Source organism: Doryrhamphus excisus, chromosome 6 (assembly GCF_030265055.1).
Source record: "Doryrhamphus excisus isolate RoL2022-K1 chromosome 6, RoL_Dexc_1.0, whole genome shotgun sequence".
Classification (NCBI taxonomy): Eukaryota; Metazoa; Chordata; class Actinopteri; order Syngnathiformes; family Syngnathidae; genus Doryrhamphus; species Doryrhamphus excisus.
Genome location: NC_080471.1, coordinates 12,240,937 through 12,266,110, shown reverse-complemented (window position 1 = coordinate 12,266,110; position 25,174 = coordinate 12,240,937). Strand labels below are relative to the sequence as shown.

General features: G+C 41.2%; 2 protein-coding genes across 2 annotated transcripts in view; one reads left to right on the top strand and one right to left on the bottom strand.

Moving 5' to 3' along the window:
- wwox (WW domain containing oxidoreductase) overlaps window positions 1–23,266 on the top strand; it is a 209,704-nt gene extending 186,438 nt beyond the window's left edge. Inside the window, exon 9 of the mRNA XM_058076314.1 lies at window positions 19,153–23,266. Coding sequence (XP_057932297.1) covers window positions 19,153–19,344 — 192 coding nt within the window. The 3' untranslated portion in view covers window positions 19,345–23,266. The remainder of the gene's footprint in view (window positions 1–19,152) is intronic.
- The window catches only part of LOC131131539 (transcription factor Maf-like), a 44,949-nt gene continuing 39,303 nt past the window's right edge, over window positions 19,529–25,174 (bottom strand). Inside the window, exon 3 of the mRNA XM_058076318.1 lies at window positions 19,529–21,033. The gene's annotated coding sequence lies outside the window, so the exon portion shown is untranslated. The remainder of the gene's footprint in view (window positions 21,034–25,174) is intronic.

Below are 25,174 nucleotides of genomic sequence, written 5' to 3'. Positions count from 1 at the left end.
ATTAACACTGATGATAACATGTAATAGTTGCAGTATCTTGCTGTATTTTGATGATTTAAAATACTACCCAAACTTTTTTTTTTCCTAGGGCGCATTGATACACACTTTTGTCTGTGAATGACACTGAAAGTAGCGATTAGTTGCGTTGTGTTAGTCCGCGAGATGAAAATTGTTTTTCATGTTAGCTGCTACAATAATAATATCGCTGTACCTTGGTTAATACACAAGTCAGTTGTGTAAATGGAGCCCACACTTTTTTTTTGTTCTTTTTTTGTGAGGGCTTTATCGTCAAAATAGGTATTTCCCATGATGGACATTGTTAGCTAGCTCATATTAACTCTTTTTGTTATGTGTTAATTAAAATATTGAAAATATTCCATTTGTTAATATTGAATCCTACTTCATAGAAATTGTGGTCTGGTCTGGAACCAATTAACCACAATAAACGAGGGACGACTACTAAAAACATGCACACAAAACAAACAAACCCACTCCTCAGTGGCGGTAACAACAAAATCTCAATTTTAGAATGAAAAGTGAATTAAGAAGAAATGAGGAGGAGGAGGAGAAGGTGAGACGAGGGTGAACAAACGTGGGTGAACCTGGCGGAGGGAGGTCACTCTCTGCCTGGGGAGACTGCTGCCTCAAGATTAGACTCCACGTTAATGGACCTAATGGACACTCACACACACACACATACACACACACATGCATGCACCCGCCCCAACACACACACTTCCATGCTGCAGGCTAGTTCTAAAGAATTTCTGTTCTTTGGGGGTTTAGTTGACATAGAACCATAGTGAGAACACAGCTCTTACTCTCATATCCTATTTCTACAGCCTTACTGCTACATTACAATCCTATTTAGCTGGCTCTGCTTTCTACACAATCCTATTTATGGACACACACACACATACACTCCTGTATGCAGGTGCCATCTATCCAAAAGGCCAGTGTGTGTGTGTGCTGAGTATGTGCGTTAATGCCACTCTGAGATTGAATAGGAGAAACATGGTAGTTGTGGCCGCATGCACTGCTCACTTACTTCGGTTGTGTCTTGTTAAATAAGACATTTGGGCCATTTAAAAAAAAAGTTGAGATCAGGATTTCTGTCCTGTCCCATTGGAAGCTTCTTATCCTCTATTAGTATATTTAAGCAGGCCTGAATCATGCCTTACCCCCCTCTCTAAATGCAGCACCCACCCGTCACTCAGCCTGTGTTATGAAAGTGTGTTCATGCTGTTTGAAGGTGCCAGATGAAAGGCAGACAGGCATCAGGGACCCGCTCGGCCTGACACTCCCGATTAGACTCGCTGATGTTGGCGGCGGCAGAGGAGGAGGAGGGTAGAGGGCTAGGAAAGGCAAGGATGTTCCTGCCTAACTGGATTTGGTAAAGGAGGGGGCAATGAGGGGGAGGAAAGGTATATGTAGAGCAACTTGTTCTGTCAGTGCTTGTCTTTATTAAAGGAGGAGACGTGTAGCAAGGTGCATGTGAACACTCTGGTCTATTTCAGCACTTTAGCTTCATTTGAAGGACTTGTAATTGCAAAAAAACCCCACCAAAAACACAAATGGTGAAGACCAGAACTCCAGCAAGGCCGAATAATATTAAACGTGATAAAGAAATCATGACTTGTCAGGCAAGACTGTTCCACTGTAGCACAAAGCAAACTTTATGTTTTTTGTAATTTCACCTCTTTCTGTTGCATCTGTCCCAGTTGAAGTGGACAGCAAAAAAATAACAGTTAATTCCACGATGCATGTACCTTTATCTGGATCTGCACCAAAATATTCTGACTGACATAAACACTGGATTTGAATTGTGATAATAGTCTTTCTGTCGTAGTCGTGCAGATCCCGAATCAGACCAGGAGATTGGGAAGAACTGGGTTCGATTCCCTGTGTGGAGTTTGCATGTTCTCCCCGTGCATGCGTGGGTTTTCTCCGGGTACTCCGGTTTCCTCCCACATTCCAAAAACATGCTAGGTCAATTGGTGACTCCAAATTGTCCATAGGTATGAATGTGAGTGTGAATGGTTGTTTGCCTATATGTGCCCTGTGATTGGCTGGCGACTAGTCCAGGCTGTACCCCGCCTCTTGCCCAAAGACAGCTGGGATAGGCTCCAGCACCCCGCGACCCTTCGTGAGGAAAAGCGGTAGAAAATGAATGAATGTGAGTGTGAATGGTTGTTTGTCTATATGTGCCCTGTGATTGGCTGGCGACCAGTCCAGGGTGACCCCGCCTCTCGCTTGAAGACAGCTGGGATAGGCTCCAGCATACACCCGCGACCCTAGTCAGGATAGAAAATGGATGAATGGGTTTTGTTAAGTGAATGTTTTGTCATTAATTCTATTTTACTATACTTTATTAATTATTTTTTCATTATTTTGGTTGATTTTATTAAATTCAAGATTTTTTCTTCTCCATGCATTTTAAGATGTTTTATTTCATCATGTATTTTGTTCATTTTATTTCAATAGTCGCCAGTCAACTGGTCAACATACTGTATTTGTGTTAAAAGTAAATTCCACTTCACAACTGTAGAGGGGGGCGGCACGGTGGTCTAGGGGTTAGCTCACAGCTAGGAGACCAGGGTTCGGTCCCACCCTCGGGCATCTCTGTGTGGAGTTTGCATGTTCTCCCCGTGCATGCGTGGGTTTTCTCCGGGTACTCCGGTTTCCTCCCACATTCCAAAAACATGCTAGGTTAATTGGCGACTCCAAATTGTCCATAGGTATGAATGTGAGTGTGAATGGTTGTTTGTCTATATGTGCCCTGTGATTGGCTGGCGACCAGTCTAGGGTGTACCCCGCCTTACGCCCGAAGACAGCTGGGATAGGCTCCAGCACCCCCCGCGACCCTCGTGAGGAAAAAGCGGTAGAAAATGAATGAATGAATGAACTATAGAGGGAGCCCCTGAGCAAATACTCTCTATAATATATTTTCCTGATGCTTTAAGGCACAAATCACCAACATGTGATATATGACGTCTAGCGTCTGACAGACATTTTTATCCAAAGCCGGCGTCAGAGTGAAATAGTGTGACTGAGCTGAATTTATTAATCATTCAATTAAGTAAATGTTCCTTCTTCTTGCTGCGCTTCAGATGAATGGACTGTCTGACGGAATTCTCAGCACACCTCAAGAGAGATGTCGGGAACTTAAACGCTCCGCACTTCCACCCGCATCACTCATTCTGCAGTAGCTTTCTCCGTCATGCAAGTTATTTTTCTGCGTCTTGTCGTCAGAATTGGCTGTAGCCTGCCGGAGCTTATTGTCAAGGATGCCATATTCCAGTGCCTCTTTCTTCTTGTCTCTCCCTCTTGGGATGAAGTGTTCCTTGTGTCTTTGGGGCCAGGTGGTAAAGGCAGTCGGAGCAGTCGATCGTATCAGACTATCAGGCCGGTTCAACCATAAATTACTTGCGGCTAACAAAGCATGCTGTTGTAACTATCACACGGGCAGTCAAAGTCACCTCAGCCCATGAGGTGAGCGCACACCAGTCTTACGTACTGTAAAGTACATCCTGAACCGGGGTGGACCCCAGACATTGTTATACCAAAAATATTTCTTGTATACAATAATGATAATAATAGTATCCTATACAACTAAAAGGGCTCACAAGTGTGATTTGTGACTTGAACTAAGATGTTTTTTTTCTAGAAACTTCAGCTTAGCATGCTCGAGCCTATCCCAGCTTCTATTTATTTCCTGTTCACATTAATCAGTCCTTTTAGCTTTTTGTTGTATTTGCTGTTCATTTGTAGTTTAGTGTATTAAATTGCATTTTCTATTTTGCATTTCCTAAAACATAATTTGACTTTTTTTTTTTCGAACGACAACTATGGAAATATTCATTCATTCATTTTCTACTGCTTTTTCCTCACGAGGGTCGCGGGGTGCTGGAGCCTATCCCAGCTGTCTTTGGGCGAGAGGCGGGGTACACCCTGGACTGGTCTCCAGCCAATCACAGGGCACATATAGACAAACAACCATTCACACACACATTCATACCTATGGACAATATGGAGTCACCAATTAACCTAGCATGTTTTTGGAATGTGGGAGGAAACCGGAGTACCCGGAGAAAACCCACGCATGCACGGGGAGAACATGCAAACTCCATACAGAGATGGCCGAGGGTGGAATTGAACCCTGGTTTCGTAGCTGTGAGGTCTGCACGCCCAACTATGGAAATATTTCAATTTCAAACAGTTCACTGTGTTTCGCATGTCCGAAGAACATTACTACCTTTACTTTCTGAAATTCACATTTAAGCTGTCGGTCATCTTGTACCCTGTCAAAAACAATGCTGAAAAGTTGCTGTGTGTATGTTTCTCCACCTCTGTGGCATCACGGCTCGCACATGTGTGATTCACTTGTACTTCCATGCACTTTCAATGCATAGAGCTTCACATCATGCTGTCAGTGAGCCGTGGAAGCTGACTGTACACTGCTGGCTTGTGACTGACTTTGGACAGGGCGGACCTGTCAAAAGCACCCAGTTCTGCTCAGTGAGAACACAAAATTCTGAACAATACATGCGTTCACTTTTAAGTTCTCAAATACCAGAAAACTCCCCAACGATGCCAGCAAAAGTGTTAAACTTGGTGAACATTATGAAGTCGGCCATTGCATGTCCAACATAATGTAGTGGAAAAAAGGTTCTCCCCCAATTCAGTGTGGAAGTGGTAAGCTTTTGGCTTCTTAAGTTTAAATTTGAGGTCAACTGGTTAGCTCGGTAGCTTGCCATCTCGAGTCCTTGCAGTTCCCGTGTGTTGTAAACAATGACTAACCGGAATGCAAGTGTGACTATAGGCGTCTACAGTGCTCTAATGATGTTAAAAACCATATTGAGAAATTTGAGATATTTTCCATGATCTAACGATGAAACTTTTAGGTACATGTATATTTTGTTGTCATTTAGGTTGAATTTCAAATCTAAATTTGAATAAAGAATATAAATATGTAAAGTATTTAGTGTTTAGCAGGTGTAGCAGCTGCATGCACATTTCACTGTTGTCAGCTAATGACGAGCGTGTGTTGGTGTGTGTTGTGTGCCGCAGCCCTGCCCTGGAGGTGAGTGTTAGTACACACACACATTGGCAGGACAAATGAGAATACACTCCACCATCTGCCCATGAGAGACCCCCCCCGCACCTCGCCCTCTCCTTGCCCCGCTACCCTTCTTCTGGTGTCATTTCTACCTTTTCTTTACCCTCCTTTATTTCCTTTACTGTAATGTATGTGTGTGTTGCCGAAGACACACTTTCGCTGTTTTCTGTGTGTTGACACCAAAGGTGACCCCCCTCGACTCCCCCCCCCAAGCAGTCGGTAACCTTGGCGACCAGGTTTATTAAAATGAATTTGAGCAGAGAGGCTGTCCTGACAGCAGCATAATTACATCGCAGCGTATCACCGCTAATTTATGCAGCACCCATTCTTCCGGTCAGGAGCACCGAGACGGGGTCAACATGGACACACAGACAGTAGCGGTGTGAGCGCACACCACAATGGTGGGATACACACACACACACACACACACAGACTTTTATCTACACAACACACTGGCACACCTGCTGTTTTTACTTGACTTGTCGGAGTGTAATTAAGAAACAGACAGCACAAGAAGTCTATATTTACCTCTTTTTCATTCATTTCATTTTTATTATCAACACCTATACGGTTAATCAACTCCCATAAAGTTAGTGGCACAAACCGGAACTCTTTCTATGCACTGGGCAGTGCTTGGAGGCGGGCCGTGGGTGGAACACATTTAAACTGTTTTTGCAGGAACCACAAAATCCAAAGAAATACAGCTGAATAGGTGTAGATTCTGGAAGATCTAGCTCGCTTTTTGTGTTGGTTATTGTGTGTAGCTGCTCTATAGGGGTCCACAACTCAATCCATAGGGTCCAAAAATGAGCATAACAGGTGCCCTTTAAAATAAAATTATCTTTTATTTATTTATCTTTTTAATATAAAATATAAAAAATGTGCTTTACTTGAAAAAACTTTAATTTCTTTAGATTTAATAAATATATTGCAACATTAAAGGGTTAAAGTGTAATGTTTTTGGTGCACCCATAGAAAAGATAATAGTTGAAAAAATACTAATAAATTTTGATAATATATACAGTATGATAAATACTACATTCTGCCTTGGGGGCATCATTCATATGATAAATACTACAATAATAAAATAATATCCATCCATTTTCTATACCCCTTATCCTCACTAGGTTCACAGAGGTATGTTGGAGCCTATCCCAGCTCACTTCGGGCAAGAGGCAAGGTACACCCTGGACTGGTGGAACAAAATAATATAATAATTTAATCAGTTTGATGAATATGAGGATACATGTTTTTAATTGGCCTATTAATTAATAAGTACATTCTGACTAAAAGGTGTGATTGTCATGAATGGAGGATGAGATGGTCTCTGAGGTGGAGGAGGGGAATAAAAAGGGTCCACATGGTTATAAGTCACAGCTCCAGTCACTACACTGTGGCCGTTGTGACCAAGGGCACGCTAATCTGTCCCATTAGCACATCCCTCTGACTCTCTCATAATGTTACTGCTACCTGCTCTGCTGTGACATACTCTGTGTGGGTGGGTGTCACGTAATGACAGTTCTTCAGCTCGTCGCTCTCCTGTGAAAATGACACGTTCCTGCCAAATTAATATCATTACTATCAGAGTTTAATGGGCCAGTGCTGCCTCCTTATTTAAAACAGAACATCCCTCTGCTGACCTCCACTGAAGGAGGGCGAATGGAGGGTGGGTAACCAGGGATTACCCAATGAACAGAACACACTGGAAGAATGAAGAAATTAATTGACTAATTAATACATCACTATTTTGTACCACACACATGATAAGTTTAATATCTAATTATACCTTCATTATAGTATTTTTACTCAATTTAAATAAGATTCCACAATTGTGGATGGGTGCTTTGGCCAAAATCTAACCTTGATGATAGAATACAGTTATATATATATATATATATATATATATATATATATATATATATATATATATATATATATATATATATATATATATATATATATATATATATATATATATATATATATATATATATATTCATAATAATAATATTAATATTATATTATTTATAATATACATAATAATATATTTTATTCAGCACTCACGGCGTCTTATGTGTCTGTAGTTTTAATGCTACAGCTCCCATTTAAGTAGCAGACAAGGCCACACACATAGGAGACCTGGGTTTGATTCCCCCCTCGGGCATCTCTGTGTGCAGTTGGCATGTTCTCCCCGCGCATGTGTGGGTTTTCTCCGGGTACTTTCCGCCCACATTCCAAAAACATGCTAGGTTAATTGGCGACTCCAAATTGTCCATAGGTATGAATGTGAGTGTGAATGGTTGTTTGTCTATATGTGCTCTGTGATTGGCTGGCGACCAGTTCAGGGTGTACCCCGCCTCTCGCCCAGCCGGGACAGCTGGGCTAGGCCCCAGCACGCCCATGACCCTCGTGAGGATAAGCGGTAGAAAATGAATGAATGTACTTTAAGATGTGTAGAGAAGCCAACATACAACTTCAAAAGCGACCGTTTGAGTATCTTTTTTTCTCATAAGTGGAGCAAGCAGGTGAGGGACAAATAGTATAATACTGTAAGAAAATTATTAAAAATTCAATTTTGCATATAGCAGACCTTTAATATACAAAAAACGATATAGCCATCAATTCATCCATCCATCTTCTTCTGCTTATCCATCTCAGTAGGAAAGCCCAGACTTACTGGTCTGTTGCCACCTTGTCGAGTTTTACCGGGGGTGCACTGAGGCATTCCCAGGTCAACTAGCTCCTGTCGCTGTGAAGGAGCAGCAGAAGTTCCAAGAGCCAATTGTCAGTCTTGCGGTACAGCCTTCCCTCACTCATGAACAAGACCAAGATACTTGAACTCCACACCTGGGGAAACACCTCATTTCCAATCACTCCAATCAATCACTCATCCCAGAAGCCTCACACTATGCTGCCAACCGCCCCAGTTATGGTGAGGGCCCCAACCTGATGAGGTCTTCAGGATTCCATCTGCAAATCTCAGAGATGATATTCTAAGGCCACTTTTGCTGCACCATGTAATTCTGTCCATAAACGGGCAGGCTTGGGCAAGGCCAACGTTTACATTGAACAGGCTCAACTTACAGCTGGCGAGACCAACAAGGCTCCTGCTTTGGTTGTACAAATGCCAAATGGCACTTAGTACCCCGTTAGCACCCCCCTATAGGACACCACAAAGGGCACGGCCAAATGCCTTTTCCAAGCATGTGGAAAGTTTGGACAAACTCCCATGAATCCTCCGGTACCCTTGAAAGGGTGTAGAGCTGGTTCAGAGTTCCAAGACCAGGATGAAAACCCACATTACACGTTTTGTAACTGAGGGCCGATGATCGTAGGATCATACCCTTCTCTCCAGCACTCTGGAATAGAATTTCCTAGGAAGGTTGTTGAAAAACAGGCCAACCAAGGCAGTCCTGCAACATCCAAAAACCCACACATTGTATTCATTCATTATAAGATATTAATTTAAGATATGTAGTAATGCCAAAGAAGACAATTATGCATAATTACATATTAAAAAGAAAGACATATTTAAAAACCAGCAGCATCCAGAGGTGCAGGGCTGAAGATATGTTGGACAATCTAAGTCAAAAGTATCAGTGAGTGAGTCAGGTGAGTGTCATTATAGGCCATAAAGCAGACAGGCGGGTTCATGTATAATTCCTATGTTTTATGGTGGGCCGTGCTCCCATATGGCTGTGCTTAAAAATAAGACTATTTCCAAAAGGTAATCCCCGTGCTTTGTGTCATCCACCTTTTTTACTGCTCCTCCTCCTTTAATGAATAGCTGTCCAATAAGGCCTTTTATTGTCTTAGCATATGTTGCTTTTATTAGGGCAAAATAATTAGCTCGTGCGCATCACGTCGGAAGTCCTGTCGCCGGATAAAAATGAGATAGTTTCACAAGTCGCTGGGCAAGTCCTTCTGACTCGCTGTCATTTTCCTCTTGGATGCTTCACACTGTGTCCTAAAGCCCAGTCGTCTCCTCCGTGCCTCCTTTGTCCTTTGCGCCTTCTTGCTCTCCTCCTTTTGTTGTTGCCTCAAGCGTGCACGGTTTCAAAGGTAAGCAAAAGATGAACAATGGCACACTGTTGATGACTGACACTCGCTTGATCTTATCTTGGACGGAAACTAAGCAGCCTATAGAGGAAGGGGGGGCATAGTGGGTAAAACCGTTGCATCTGTCACTCCTCCATAGTTCATCTCCTCACACTCATTCTCAACTTTTGTCTTCCATAAAGTAAATAAATGGAATATTTTATCTCCTGGAGTACAGTCCATCCATCCATCTTATTCTGCTTATCGGAGATCAAGTTGTGAGGGCGGGAGCCTAAGCAGGGAAGCCCATACTTCCTTTGCTCCGGCTACTTTGTCCAGGTGTTCCCAGGTCAGTTGAGAGACATAGTTTTTCCAACTTGTCCTGTTTTTTCCTCAAAGCCTTCTGCTGGTCAGACGTGCCCTGAACACTTCCCCAGGAATTATAGTTATATCCAGTACAGACCGAAAATGCTGTAATTATAGCTGGGCCTTTAAACTGTGAAGACAAAGAGGCGTTACTCACACACACACACACACACACACACACACACACGAGCGACATAAAATACAGCAATAAAACATTAAATACAAGAATTGAATGAAATAGTAATACAAAAATAAAAGCCAAAGCACTAGCAACCTTTCCAGCTCAATAATGAGACCACTACACTATGTAGTTATGACTGTCACTTTCAGAGTATTTTTGTACTGTAGTGTGAACAGGGTTTTGTCTCGATATGACCTGAATACATATGTGGCTGTGTGCAGAGAGGACAGTTACATTTGCTGATGTTTTGGTGATTTTTCAGCCAACAGAACCTTTACAATCTGATTGTTATCTAATGGTGGTCGTAACAGTTCCGTGTTGAGAGTAGTTTGGCTACACGTGAGCCATACATAGCATATTCTTCCGCAGCAACAGAACCAATGTTATAATAGCAGTAGGAAGAAAACTGCTCAGCCGTTATTAATACCACCATTCACAGTAATGCAACCGACATTTTAAAGCGCATGCAGAAGTAGATAAAGGCGTCACTCTTCTGGCCTGTGTGTATACTTGCGGCCCTGACTCCCAAAAGGGCTCACTCCGGTCTCGCCAGTTGTCTATGGAACAAACGCATGAAGGTGCTGAAAGCAACGCACAGAGTGAACTGTCTTACTGTCTGTTTGGAGGCGGGAGACGAGGAAAACAAGCATGCACAAGACAATATATCGAGGCTGCCATAATTATCAAGTTCATTTTGATTGAATTATTATTATTTTAATTTCGTGATATCTTGTGACATCCCTACTTACGCTCACAATACTTAAAGTGCTTACTTTAAACTGCCAACTTGAAGAGTTGATAAAAACTCAGCGACTATAGGTGACTAAGGTTGATTGAAGAGGGGTGAAAGGTAGTTAAACTGTGAATTTATTCTCCACATTATTATTATTATTTATTATTACTTATCTTCTTTTGTGTCTGTTATTATATGGGAGCCAGGCAACGACATTTCGTTGGCAATTTCACTACTGTGTTTTTGTGCAATGACAATAAAGGGAGTCTATCTATCTATCTAACAGTTCGGCTGAGCTCACTATGGTTTGGATCCATTCATTCATTCATTCATTTTCTACTGCTTTTCGGTCGCATGGGGGTGCTGGGGCCTATCCCAGCTGTCTTGGGGCGAGAGGCGGGGTACATCCTGGACTGGTCGCTAGCCAATCACAGGACACATATAGACAAACAACCATTCACACTCACATTCATACCTATGGACAATTTGGAGTCACCAATTAACCTAGCATGTTTTTGGAATGTGGGAGGAAACCGGAGTACCCGGAGAAAACCCACGCATGCACGGGGAGAACATGCAAACTCCACACAGAGATGGCCGAGGGTAGAATTGAACCCTGGTCTCCTCGATGTGAGGTCTGTACGCTAACCACTCGACCGCCGTGCAGCCTGGTTTGGATACATGAGCCATAAATAATTGCTTTACGGGATGGCGATATCTGCAGCAGTTACTTAAGTTGAATTCGTTTTCATATTCACCCCAATTATCAGCTGCTTTCAACACCTCATCCTCTTTGCAGTTGCAGCTAAAATTAGATCTTTTACATTACGAGAACAAAGTGAACGGAAACAAACTGGCAACACTTCTACCAGGCTTCCTGATAATATGAGTGTCTTTGGCTGAGGTTGAGGAGGCATGATGATGAAGGAATAGAAAGAGAAATTAGTGTTGGGGGGAAGGGGCAGTCTCCATCCTGTCCCTAATGCCCCCCAGGGGAGCATGTTGCCAGTAGGTGAGTATTAGCCACAGCCTGCGGGCTAATGGAGGGTATGAATTAAGAGTTTAGCACCATGGAGAGCCATGATGGTCAATTTGTGTGAGGAGCGGGTATGCTACCTATTCCTGTAAAGGTTGTCCAGGCCACCTTCGCTGCTCTCTGATACAAGTCGGTGATTTGTTCAGTTTCTATTAAGAGTTGACCTTTTATTTAGCAAAGGCGCTACACCTTGACTAGCTCATACACAGTGACCCCTGGAGTACCTCTGCCAGGGTGACAAAGGTCAGTGGAGAGTGTTGGGAGTGTTTTAAGTGTGCTAATGTGCTGTGCTCACGCTCCACTGGACAAGCTGAATGAAGGGACAGCTTGTTTATTTGATGGGGGTGCCGCCACGTCACCTCCCCAGCTGGACCAGGCAGGTACGCTCGGCTGTCGGCTTGAAAAGGTTACAAAACACGTTTCAAACTAAAACAGGCTTTCTTTCTTATGTGGCGGACATTTGTTAGTGATGTACAATATCAGTATATTTTTTAATTGAAATTAATCTGAAAATAAAAGCATCTTAAATTTAATAAATTCAACCAAAATAATGAATAATACTTAATAAAATATAGTAAAATAGAATTAACTACAATACATTAACTACATTAATATTAACAAAACCCATCCATCCATTTTCTGTGCCGCTTATCCTGACAAGGATTGCGGGTGTATGCTGGAGCCTATCCCAGCTGTCTTCAGGCAAGAGGCGGGGTACACCCTGGACTGATCGCCAGCCAATCACAGGGCACATATAGACAAACAACCATTCACACTCACATTCATACCTATGGACAATTTGGAGTCACCAATTAACCTAGCATGTTTTTGGAATGTGGGAGGAAACCGGAGTACCCGGAGAAAACCCACACATGCACGGGAAGAACATGCAAACCCCACACAGAGATACCTGAGAATGGAATCGAACTTGGGTCTCCTAGCTGTGTGGCCTGCGTGCTAACCACTTTGAAAAAAAGTAATGATGCTGTGAATGTTACTTTACTTCCTGTCTGTAACATCCAAAACCTTGTTGAGACTGCTGCTTCTTTTAAAATAAGCCAAAGAAAAAGCAGAGCACACAAACCTTGTCAGTTAAAGTGCCATGTGTCCTCATGTCACGCCAAAGTGCAACTTTAGTCTCTGCGGAATTCATCCACTTCAAAAACACAACACGTTTGCAGCCCTGTGATTGGCTGGCGACCAGTCCAGGGTGTACCCCGCCTCACGCCCGAAGACAGCTGGGATAGGCTCCAGCACCCCTTGTGAGGAAAAGCGGTAGAAAATGAATGAATGAATGAATGAATGAATGAATGAACACATTTGCACTGATTTCAATGGTTATTTATTAAATGTAAAATATCTTTAACACACATTAAAAATCAGACATCTCCATCTATTTGAAACATCACATGTTGGGGAAAGAAACAACAAAACCAAACCAATAAAAGCATTTTAGAAATTGAAGCACTATCCACCTTGAATGAAAGCTATAGTCCATGAAGTCGAGCAGAGGGCTGAGGCATAAAGAGCACACGTCCTCCATCCATTTCCCCGACAGGAAACAATGACTGTTTGGGGTCCTCTTTTCAGGCCCGACTACGCATGCAGCGGGCTGTTACATGATCATGAATGGACATATGCTCCAATTATGTGCCATGCTACCTCTCCATAGTGTCACGATAGAGGTCAGCTCCTCCCTAAGCCCCGCCCCCCTCCACTTTCAACATCACCGCTCTGGTCTTTGGCCGTCCGTGTGCTCTGCCTCAACCCTCGCTACGCTAGCGAGGAACACAGAAGCGCCCACAGGAGGAAGAAAACAGGACTTGTACACATGTGGTTCTAGAGCAGGGATGGGGGCCATACTACATTTATTCAAAAAAATATATATAATGCAACGGCAAAGCTATTGTGTGTTTTTTTTTTTTAAGCATTTAGAATTTCATGATAGGCTGTTGTGGACCATTTAAGGCCCGTAGCGTTCCCCACCCCTGTTCTAGAGAGAATATTGCCGCACAATATTATCCATATTTATTTATTTATTTATTTAAACATTTTCTTTTTGAACATTTTTTTTGTTTTTTTTGTTTTTTTACATTTTTTTCCTCAGGACATGCCATATGAGAATTTTAGGATAATTTATAAAAGTACCTGAAAGACTTTGCTAGTGGATTTATCATGCATAGCCGTTGTATTATGTACACGTGTTTGTATGTACAAGGCCCAAAAACAGACTGCTCTACAGTACTGGCTTTATTTACAACACCACCGCGTCAGGGAGAGGTCAATGTCATATAGCTACAGATGGAAGGTGGAAGGAGTGTCGGGGTCACATGCAAAAAGGTCAAAAGGGGGATGGCACAGAAGAGAACACTGCATAAAAAATAACATTACTGCTACGTCACATATCCCCCTCACGCACGCACGCACACACACACACACACACACACGTACACACACACACTACTTGCTTTTGAATACGCTTGTTAAAGAGTTTTGCACAATGATACAGAATGAGGATCTCACTTTCAGTGAGTCCTTGGGTGTTTGGGATCTCAACTGGTGAGATTGGAAGACTTGGATCACATCCCAGGGTGCTTAGAGAGTCCATGGTGGCTTTTACGTATTGTGATGCTGTTATGTTGTTGTCCACTTTATTATTTTGAAACATTTTTTGTACATTTATTTTAATTGGCAGTGCTTAAATATATCAGACCAGCAGAATGTAAGATGCCCTAAATTAACAATATTTGTAATGATGTTCAGATTTTTGTAATGTTAATACACCACTATATAGATGCTCTCTCACCCAAATGATATATTTAATGCTAAAATATAATAATAATGTATAATAATATACTGTATAGTTTAAAAAAGCTTTAGATGTTTCAGGTTTGATTCATGTATTTCCTGTTTCCACATTACTAAGTAACTAATCATTATTATTTTCATTTATTTAAGTACAGTGGAACCTTGTTTGCATCATGTGAACAACATAGCAACCAAGCTATAGCACTGTTGTTATCGTTGACATTCTTACACTGAAGAACTACATTGCTGGCGCAGTGACAACCGAAAGGTAATGCTACATATAAAAACATGATGTTTTGGTTTTTCATTTTGCAAAAGTTAACACAAGTTAATGTGAAATGTGGTATCCATACAGCCAGGAAGGAAGCTTCACTAACCAAGGTTCCACTGTTAACTTGCTTTAGCTTTTATTTGTAATAATAAATCATATTAAAACATTCAATTATAAAAAATAAAAAACAATTATTGCAATTCATATTTTTCCACAATTTCCATTTTTTTTCACTTATCTGCCCAAGTAGGAATTAAGACTGTAGTGTTAGTTTTAGTAAATCTAGGCAGCTTTAGTTATACAATTGAATACCACTTGCACATTTGTTCAATCCACTTAATTAAGTTCAAAAATGCATATAACCCCAAATAGCATTATAAAGTAGGCCTCACATTATCATTAATTTCACATTAAGTTTTTTTTTTTTCTGGTAGTAAGGCTTCACAGCACATTAAGCCAAATGTAATATAAATATGTCTTCCATTGTTTGAGGGTGGTTAGACATCAAACTTGAAACACCGCAGATGCTCTGAAAGCTACTTGAGATGTGATCATCATGGAATACAGGTACTTGTAGGAGATAGAAATACATTTACAGCTTTAAATGTACACCAAAGTAGATAACACTCATGTAGATTGTCCTCTTGATTCCTTCACTCTTGTCCAAACATGTATGTATGTATGTATGTATTTATGTATATATGTGACTCTGTATTGTATATAAGCTACATCACACCAAAGTCATAACAGAAGATCCAACATTTATGCACCTTTGTTTTTCACACAGAACTCAGCATAACTGTGGTGGGACATAGATGGGACATAACTGTATAACAGCAGTAGAAGTCCTTGTTGGACAGCGACAATTACTTTCAACACAATAGAATGAGAAACACTAGTGACTGATGCGATTTTGCCAAAAACGTTTACACACAGGCTATTTCCCGCCTCTGTTACTACCTCTGAAGGTGTAAATTCCGTGTCAACAGTTTGAACTTCTACTCTTGTTACGTAGCTTTTCGGAAGACTTTGATTTTACCGAACACTGATACACAAAGTCGGTGTCCGGCCTCTGTTAGTACTCTACATGTGGACATATTTCTTTGTTCACTTTGTTGTCCCCGTTTGTGATTTTTGCTGAATAGTCTTGCACAGAGACTGTGGCCAGCTTTTATAAGCAGTGTGATGGGACTCGACTTCCTGTTAGTGTCACATGTTCGATGTTTATCACGGTGCTAAGTGGCTACATGGCTACTGTATATTCATTCATTCATTTTCTACCGCTTTTTCCTCACAAGGGTTGCGGGGGTGCTGGAGCCTATCCCAGCTGTCTTCGGGCGAGAGGCGGGGTACACCCTGGACTGGTCGCCAGCCAATCACAGGGCACATGTAGACAAACAACCATTCACACTCACATTCATACCTATGGACAATTTGGAGTCGCCAATTAACCTAGCATGTTTTTGGAATGTGGGAGGAAACCGGAGTACCCGGAGAAAACCCACGCATGCACGGGGAGAACATGCAAACTCCACACAGAGATGGCCGAGGGTGGAATTGAACCCTGGTCTCCTAGCTGTGAGGTCTGCGCGCTAACCACTAGACCGCTGTGCCGCCCCTGGCTACTGTATATATATTATACAGTGAAGAAAATAAGTATTTGAACACCCTGCTATTTTGCTATTTCTCCCACTTAGAAATCATGGAGGGGTCTGAAATTTTCATCGTAGGTGCATGTCCACTGTGAGAGAGATAAACTAAAAAGAAAAATCCAGAAATCACAATGCATGATTTTTTAACAATTTATTTGTGTGATACAGCTGCAAATAAGTATTTGAACACCTGAGAAAATGAATGTTAATATTTGGTACAGTAGCCTTTGTTTGCTATTACAGAGGTCAAACGTTTCCTGTAGTTTTTCACCAGGTTTGCACACACTGCAGGAGGGATCTTGGCCCACTCCTCCACACAGATCTTCTCTAGATCAGTCAGGTTTCTGGGCTGTCGCTGAGAAACACTGAGTTTGAGCTCCCTCCAAAGATTTTCGATTGGGTTCAGGTCTGGAGACTGGCTGGGCCATGCTAGAACCTTGATATGCTTCTTACGGAGCCACTCCTTGGTTTTCCTGGCTGTGTGCTTCGGGTCGTTGTCGTGTTGGAAGACCCAGCCACGACCCATCTTCAATGCTCTGACAGAGGGAAGGAGGTTGTTCCCCAAAATCTCACAATACACGGCCCCAGTCATCCTCTCTTTAATGCAGTGCACTCGTCCTGTCCCATGTGCAGAAAAACACCCCCAAAGCATGATGCTACCACCCCCATGCTTCACAGTAGGGATGGTGTTCTTCGGATTGTACTCTTCATTCTTCTTCCTCCAAACACGCTTATTGGAATTATGACCAAAAAGTTCGATTTTGGTCTCATCTGACCATAAAACTTTCTCCCATGACTCCTCTGTATCATCCAAATGGTCATATGCAAACTTAAGACGGGCCTTGACATGTGCTGGTTTAAGCAGGGGAACCTTTCGTGCCATGCATGATTTCACATCATGACGTCTTAGTGTATTACCTACAGTAACCTTGGAAACGGTGGTCCCAGCTCTTTTCAGGTCATTGACCAAGTCCTGTCGTGTAGTTCTGGGCTGATTCCTCACCTTTCTTAGAATCATTGAGACCCCACGAGGTGATATCTTGCATGGGGCTCCACTCCGATTGAGATTGACCGTCATGTTTAGCTTCTTCCATTTTCTAATGATAGCTCCAACAGTGGACCTTTTTTCACCAAGCTGCTTGGTAATTGCTCCGTAGCCCTTTCCAGCCTTGTGGAGGTGTACAATTTTGTCTCTGGTGTCTTTGGACAGCTCTTTGGTCTTCGCCATGTTACAAGTTAAAGTCTTACTGATTGTATGGGGTGGACAGGTGTCTTTATGCAGCTAACGACCTCAAACAGGTGCATCTGATTCAGGATGATACATGGAGTGCAGGTGGACTTCTAATGGGCAGACTAACAGGTCTTTCAGGGTCAGAATTCTAGATGATACACAGGTGTTCAAATACTTATTTGCAGCTGTATCACACAAATAAATTGTTAAAAAATCATGCATTGTGATTTCTGGATTTTTCTTTTTAGTTTATCTCTCTCACAGTGGACATGCACCTACGATGAAAATTTCAGACCCCTCCATGATTTCTAAGTGGGAGAAATAGCAAAATAGCAGGGTGTTCAAATACTTATTTTCTTCACTGTATATTATAGTGCAAGTCGGAACATACTTTCTATGCTTTTGAGGTCCCTTGTTGACATTCTTGAAGCATAGAAGCGACAAATGCTATGTTAAACATGAAAAGAAGGTCGCATTTGAAGTCAGTGTTTCAATTAGAACGGTCTGCACGTGGCCTTCAGTTGCGGCCTTGAAATGGGATGTGGCTAATTTGTTTTTTTCCTCACAAAACTCATTCCAACTGTGCACTGGGAGACAAGAAAAGGGCCTTTTCTGTCATGTTGTGAAACTGTTGTGATGTAATAAGTCACAAGTGAAGTCATTCTGATTGATTGAGAGAAGGCATTAGCAAGAAAGTAAAAGTTTTCCTAGCTGAAACTTTTATTAGCATGGTCTCTGTTTGGACTCAAAGTCAGCCGCGTTAAAGGCGGTGTGAGCCGGCGAGCGTTTGAAAGGCGTCTAAGCGGCGGAGGCGAGCCACATCAGATGACGGCGCAGTCGTGTGAACCTTCCAGCTCGGAGACACTGCTTGGCATTTGTCCCGTCTTTGATAGGGAGACATGTGACGGCGAGGGGGGCCGTGTTATCGCCTGGCTGGCAGGTTAGACAGACAAGCTCTTTCCGCTTTCATCAAAACGCTGCAGCAACTTTACTTCCAGCTTCCTTGATGACAAAGATTTCTTGGAGTTCTGGATTAGCATTTTTTGCACATTTGTTGGTTTTTCTGCACAGCTGCTTGTTCAAACAGTTGGCGTGTGTGTGTGTGTGTGTTTTTTTTGCGTGTGTTTGTGTGTGTTTGTCGCCCTCAGTCGTCACATGGCTTCCACTTCTAAACTCTCCCTGTCATGAGCAGATCCGTCGTTTTCTTTTTTAGCTTCACATGAAAAGCCTTTTGAGCATGCGGGCTAATGTGTGTAATTCCGCCTGACGTCTTTTATTCCACTTCCGTTTTCTAAATGTCACTGAAATCTCCCGTCCAGCGGTGGCGTGAATATTCCCGCTAATTACTGACTGATGGCTTTGGGGGTTGCATTAGGGAAAGTTGTGTTTTGATGCTTGCGAGGCTTTACACTTTTGCTTGGAAGACTTACTGACACCGAGCCATATTGTGTGTGTTTGTGTGTCCATGTGTGTGTGTGTGTGTGCACCATTTCCAACAACTCCTAAAAGCCACACTAATTCCATCATGTGAAAACTATACATATTTATAGCCTATATACATAAAAAGCGTGGTAGTGGGGTTCGTCACTCCCAGTTCTTCTTCACATGGTCCCATAGACACCCAGTAGAGACATAAATAAATAAATATATGTATATAAATATATGTACAGGGGAAAGGAAGTCTCATAATGTTCTCCTCCATCTTTTGTGTCCACAGCAACAAGGTGCCGCCACCACGGTGTACTGTGCCGTGGCTCCGGAGCTGGAGGGCGTGGGCGGCATGTACTTCAACAACTGCTTCCGCTCCGTTCCCTCTGTCCAGGCACAGGACCCTGCTGCTGCCGTCGCCCTGTGGGAGTTGAGCGAGCGCCTGGTGTCGCAGAGCTCGACGGGGGTCCAGGCCCTGTGAGCTGAAGAGGGGATGCCGGTGTTTTGTTGTCCGGTTGGGTGTCGGCAAATGAAGAGTAAGCCTGATTGACTGTAGTACATACAACTGAGCTGCCAGGAGTGTATGTCTGTATGGACATGTCACCGCACCAAGGAGGATGAAAGTCCTTTGTACACTTTCTTTTTCCTTCTTCTGTTTCCATATATTCTTTTTAAAAAAGCCTAATTCAAAGTAAATGTCGGTTTCCTGATAGATATCCTCCTCTCTATGGTTTATGCATCTGATTCCAGCAATAGTGTAGCACTATTTTGCAAATATACAACACTATTAAACTATTAGAGCCACACTGAACAGAAACAAAATACAAGAATAAAGCTGTGATTGGAAGACTTAAGGAGTCATTTATCCAGATGGAATTGTATGAACAAAAATGTCAATTATAATATTGCCAAAAACTAATTATAAGGAAAAAAAGTCATAATTTCATGGGGATTAAAATAATTTTGAAGGAATAAAGTAAAATAAAAAAAAGTTATTATATCATAGAAAATAGTCACAAAGTGACAAGGAAAAAAAGGTGTACTTTGTTAATTGTTAGTCATTTTTGGGGTGATTAAAGTCAAGTATGGAGATGTTCATTTTTCAGTTATTTCAATTATTTTTCAGAAAAATAAATTTGTAATATTACTGTACATTAATAAGATACCCTTACCTCTAAATACCTCTTGTTTTAGAAGTTTGAATATCACAAGAAATATAATGTGTCTATTTGAGTAATGTCACAATTCATTCATTCATTCATTTTCTACCGCTTATCCTCAGGAGGGTTAACAAAAATTATATTAATATCACATGAAAAAAATGCTTAATATTATGAATTAAGTGGTTGATTTAAGTTGTGTTGTCATGACTATAATTTTAAAAAGTCAACACAACACATGATCAAAAAAGTCTTTGTCAAAGTATATCGTTATCATATGAAGAAGTAAAAAGGTCGAATTTCACAATTAAAAAAACATGGAAAAAACTTGGAAGTCATTTTAATATTCACTTTAAAAAAAAAAAATCATTCATCAAAAATCATTCATCATCAACTTTTTCCCCCCCTCTCTGTGATTCAGTGTGGCTCTATTACTTCCCTCGTAATGTTTTTGGTTTTCTTTTCTAGTTTAATGTACTGTAAATGTTTGCGTACCTTTAGGGGTGGGGCGAAGGAAATAATGATCATGTGACACTCATGGACGTATCATCACATCAGAGGTATGGTTCTACAGAAATCTGCAATAATTAGACACTTTTTTTTTCTCTTTTTAAATAACGTTCCCATTTGTTGCCTGTACAATATTTACAATATCCTGACTTGTGTGCTAATGGGGTGTGTAATGAATCCATCTGTGTATATATTTAAAAACTACACTAGAGGTATTGTTTTTGGAATAGCAAATATGTTTTGTTTCTATGAAGAGTCCTGGATTTCTTTTTCTTTTTCCCTGGTCAGAAATGTGGTAGATTTCCGTCTCTTGTTTTTCTTTTTTGTTTTGTTTTTTGAAGAATTTTGCTTTGTATATTTTACACTGATGCTGCTGTGGGTCGTTTTCCATGACGTCGCCATTGGGCGGGAAGCTTTTGAGACGTTGTGCTTTATGGCAGTCCAGGAGCTGTAAGTCGATCTTGGAGTGTCAGCATTCCAGTCAGTGGAAGGAAGGACATCTGTGGAGAAAAACAAAACTCAACTTAGACAGAGCCACAAATAAAAAGTAAATGGGTTTATTGTAACTTGGACATGCTTTGTTTTTGGAAACACTGAAATAGTGTAAATCTACTGGCCATTAGGGGGAGGTATTTGTGTAGGCAGAAACACTGAACATGTTCACGACTATTTCTTAGTGGCTGGACTGTACTCTTATACAGCATTAACACACAGAGCATCTCTAAAGGCATATTTTACTTTTTAAATTCTGACATTGTTTATTTAAGACAGTGCTTGCAGATGGGCTGTGCTATTTATTAAAAAAACAGATGACACAGCTGAGCTCACAGATGTCCTACACTATCCTTGTCTGCAGACTTTCCTTTTTTATGATTAGTATTAATCAAAAATTGAAAAAAATAGCACATGTTTGGACACATGTAGTGTTTGTATACACAGAAGGTGATAGCGGTAGAGTGCAGATGTCTTATCACTGTTCTTTCACAGCACATTCCTGGAAATGATCTACAACACATATACTGTGCAGGAACCTCAAAGCAATAATTGTTTCATATTAATAACCCTGCTGGAAATGTGAATAAAAAAAACATGTTAACGTATTAGGATCCTATGACCAGGAAGTTAAATACATCACAGTGGAAGAGACTGTAGCAAAACAAAGGCTTCCTCTATCCACTGTCCATGGTGCTGATTGTATTCATTAAATTCGTCTATTGAGGATAAAAAACAACCGTGATTGACAGTTGTAGAACTGATCCACATCAAACATCCAACTAATACCTAGGTATGTAAATCTCTTTGTGTAAGCTAGGAGACCCAGGTTCGATTTCCCGCTCGGGCATCTCTGTGTGGAGTTTGCATGTTCTCCCCCGTGCATGCATGGGTTTTCTCCGTGTACTCCCACATTCCAAAAACATGCATGTTAGATTAATTGGCGACTCCAAGTCACCATAATAGTCAGATGCAATCTGTAGTTTGTAGAAAAAAGCCATCCAAACACACATGGCGCACAAAGTAAGCTACATACCTACTGTACCATGTGGGTAGACAAATATCTATGCAGAATAACCATGACGAAAAAAAACACATATATTCTGCCGCAAGACATGCTGGGTAGTTTGTGGCAGTCTTTCCCCCCAACACTTTGCCACTTTGCCAATGAGTGTCTCTCCCATACGCAGCTCAGCCTAGCTTTTGCCATAGTATTCCAATAACAGTCTGTGAGGCGTTCAAGGAAGCGTGCGATCGAAGACACCTTCAGGCGCACATCAAACGAGCAGAAATGTGAGTGAAGTGGGAGGAGCCTGCCTGGCTTCCATAGCGAGTGTCATCGATCAGCTTCTATCGGAATCATCTGATAGCTGATCAATATGCTACACTTCCTCTCAGCGGGGTGGAGGAAAGAAGAGGACCTTGATTCTTTGACCCCCAACCGCCTCCCCCCCCCCCCCCCCTTCCCTTTCTTGGCCCTACACACACACTTACACTTATACCAGTAGAAAACCAACAGTGGATGTTGTTTTAATTTGTCGGCTTTTCTCCTCTTCCCTTCACTGAGTTCATTTCAATTTGGGCAGTAATTGTTTACGAGCGACCATTTCATTTTCCATTATTGTTTTTATTTCTACTGGTGATTAATTTCACCTCTCAAAGAATAATTATGAGAGGATTGATTTGATTACGCCTTTGTTCTGCCCCCGTCGGCTCCATTGACTGAAGGAATGCCATTCCGCCATTTGGAGCGGATATATTTAATGATCACAATCAATGTTAAAGCTCTCTCCAGACTCAACTAACTCAATAAATATCTGCCAGGAGGAAATTTACCATCTAACTACAGCCGGCAATAAAAGTCGGTGCCTCTCTCATCCTCCCACCGTGCTCTCTTTCCATCTCATCTCCAGTGAGGACCACAGTGTGATTAAAACTGCTGATACATTTTCATTAAGAGATGCTCTCCACTCATCACATTATTATTGCCTCTCATTGTCTGCACTTTAACTGGCAGAAAGAGCATGAATTGGACTTTCTCAATGGCTCCGTTCTTGTACTGCAACCTTTTTCTGAACTAAACTAGGGATGTTCCCAACTAGATTTTATGTTGCTGATACCGATCTCGATACCGATCACATACATGCAGTGTAAATGTTTATATGTAGTACTGGCTATATTAGGGGTCACCAAGGTTTTTTCTAAATGAAAATGGCCAAGAGCTACTCATTTTTATAACATTTATTTCCATAGCTTATATATATATATATATATATATATATATATATATATATATATATATATATATATATATATGGGTCACCAAGGTTTTTTCTTGGAGAGATACTTTTACAAAATGAAAATGGCCAAGAGCTACTTATTTTTTAACATTTATTTTCATAGCTTATATATAGTATGTATATATATATATATATAATATACTGTATATATTGTAGATTTATAATATCATATACCTAATATATTGTGTATATATATATATATATATATATATATATATATATATATATATATATATATATATATATATATATATATATATATATATATATATATATATTATATACTGTATATATTGCATATAAATATATATAATATACAGTATATATTGTATATAAACACTGCTACTACAATAAGGCTCATCACAATTTTGCCCAAATAAATTTTGATCCCCAAGATCTCTGGGAAAAAAATACTCTGTAGTGTAATGACTTTTTGGAAGGTGTATGTCCCATTACATGTGGCGTAAAAGTAACGCCGCATTTCAGACAAACAACATCACACCAAGAGTAAAATATGGTGGTAGTAGTGTGATGGTCTAGGACTGTTTTTGCTGATTCCGAACCTGGAAGACTTGTTGTGATAAATTGAAACATGAATTATGTGTTCTACCAAAAAGTCATTAAGGAGAATGTCAACTTCTGGAGAAGGACAATGATCCAAACACACCAGCATGTCCACCTCTGAATGGCAGGAGAAAAACAAAACAAAGACTTTGGAGTGGCCTAGTCAAAGTCCTGACCTGAATCCTATTGAGATACTGTGGCATGACCTTAAAAAGGGACTCCATGCTGGAAAACCCTCCAATGTGGCTGAATTACAACTATTCTGCAAAGATGAGTGAGCAAAAATTCCACCACACCTTTTTATACACCACTATAATAATACTATGGTACTATATGGCTGCATGCATTTTATTTGTCACAGTTTACTGTCTAGCCAGTGATTATGAATGACCACACACATATTAAGCAAGAAAAATGAATGACTCCTAATGTTACAATAATGATGACTTTATTTCCATAGTATTTGATCTAATACCCATTGATGCAACACACAAGTTTTCCCACCGCCTGCAATCAGTATTTTAAAGCAGCTTTTTAAAGCTGCTGATCGTGAATCTTCTCCCTATCAAGTGCACTTATTCCCTCTGTGCTGATCTTCTCATACCATCTATAACTTCCTGTGTTTTTGTTATATTTACGAGTATTTTTTTATTTATGGGAGTCACAAGAGCACAGCATTGTTGAGGAAATCCTCAAGTCACGCGGCGTGTCCTCGCCGCTAGACAGCATGACCTTGTAAACCCTGAGTTATTTTACCCTGACAATAGTACGGGACCTGGAAGAAAAGCGTGAAGGGACGAGGAGGGGACAAGGTGGGGGGGGGTGGTGATGGGATGAAGAGAAAGAGCTCCTGCCTGTCACGGCTTTCAAACGCTAAGAAAAATGAGCACTTGGGCTGAAGTACAATTATTAGCCCCTGTCCGCAGATTCATCACACCACAGAGTGGGAGGAAGTGGGTGGGGAGAGAGGCAAAGGTTGGAGTGGAGGAAGGAAACAATGAGAAGCTGAGGAACATGATAAAAAAAAAACAAGGCGCCACATGTAAAGAGTCAGGAGAAACACAAGGAGGGGTTTTTTTTGGGGGGGGGGGTGGACTAAATAAAAGGTGAGTGTAGAAGTGAGGAAATGAGAAAGAGTGAGGCGGAGGTAAAAGAGGCTCCAATGAAATAAGAGGATTTGTCAGGCCAGTGCTTGGTGGCAGTAATAAAGTCTGCTAATCTGAGGGGGGCCAACGCTTGGCTGCTCACACACCGACTCGCTTGATGTCCCACTTTACCACCGGGC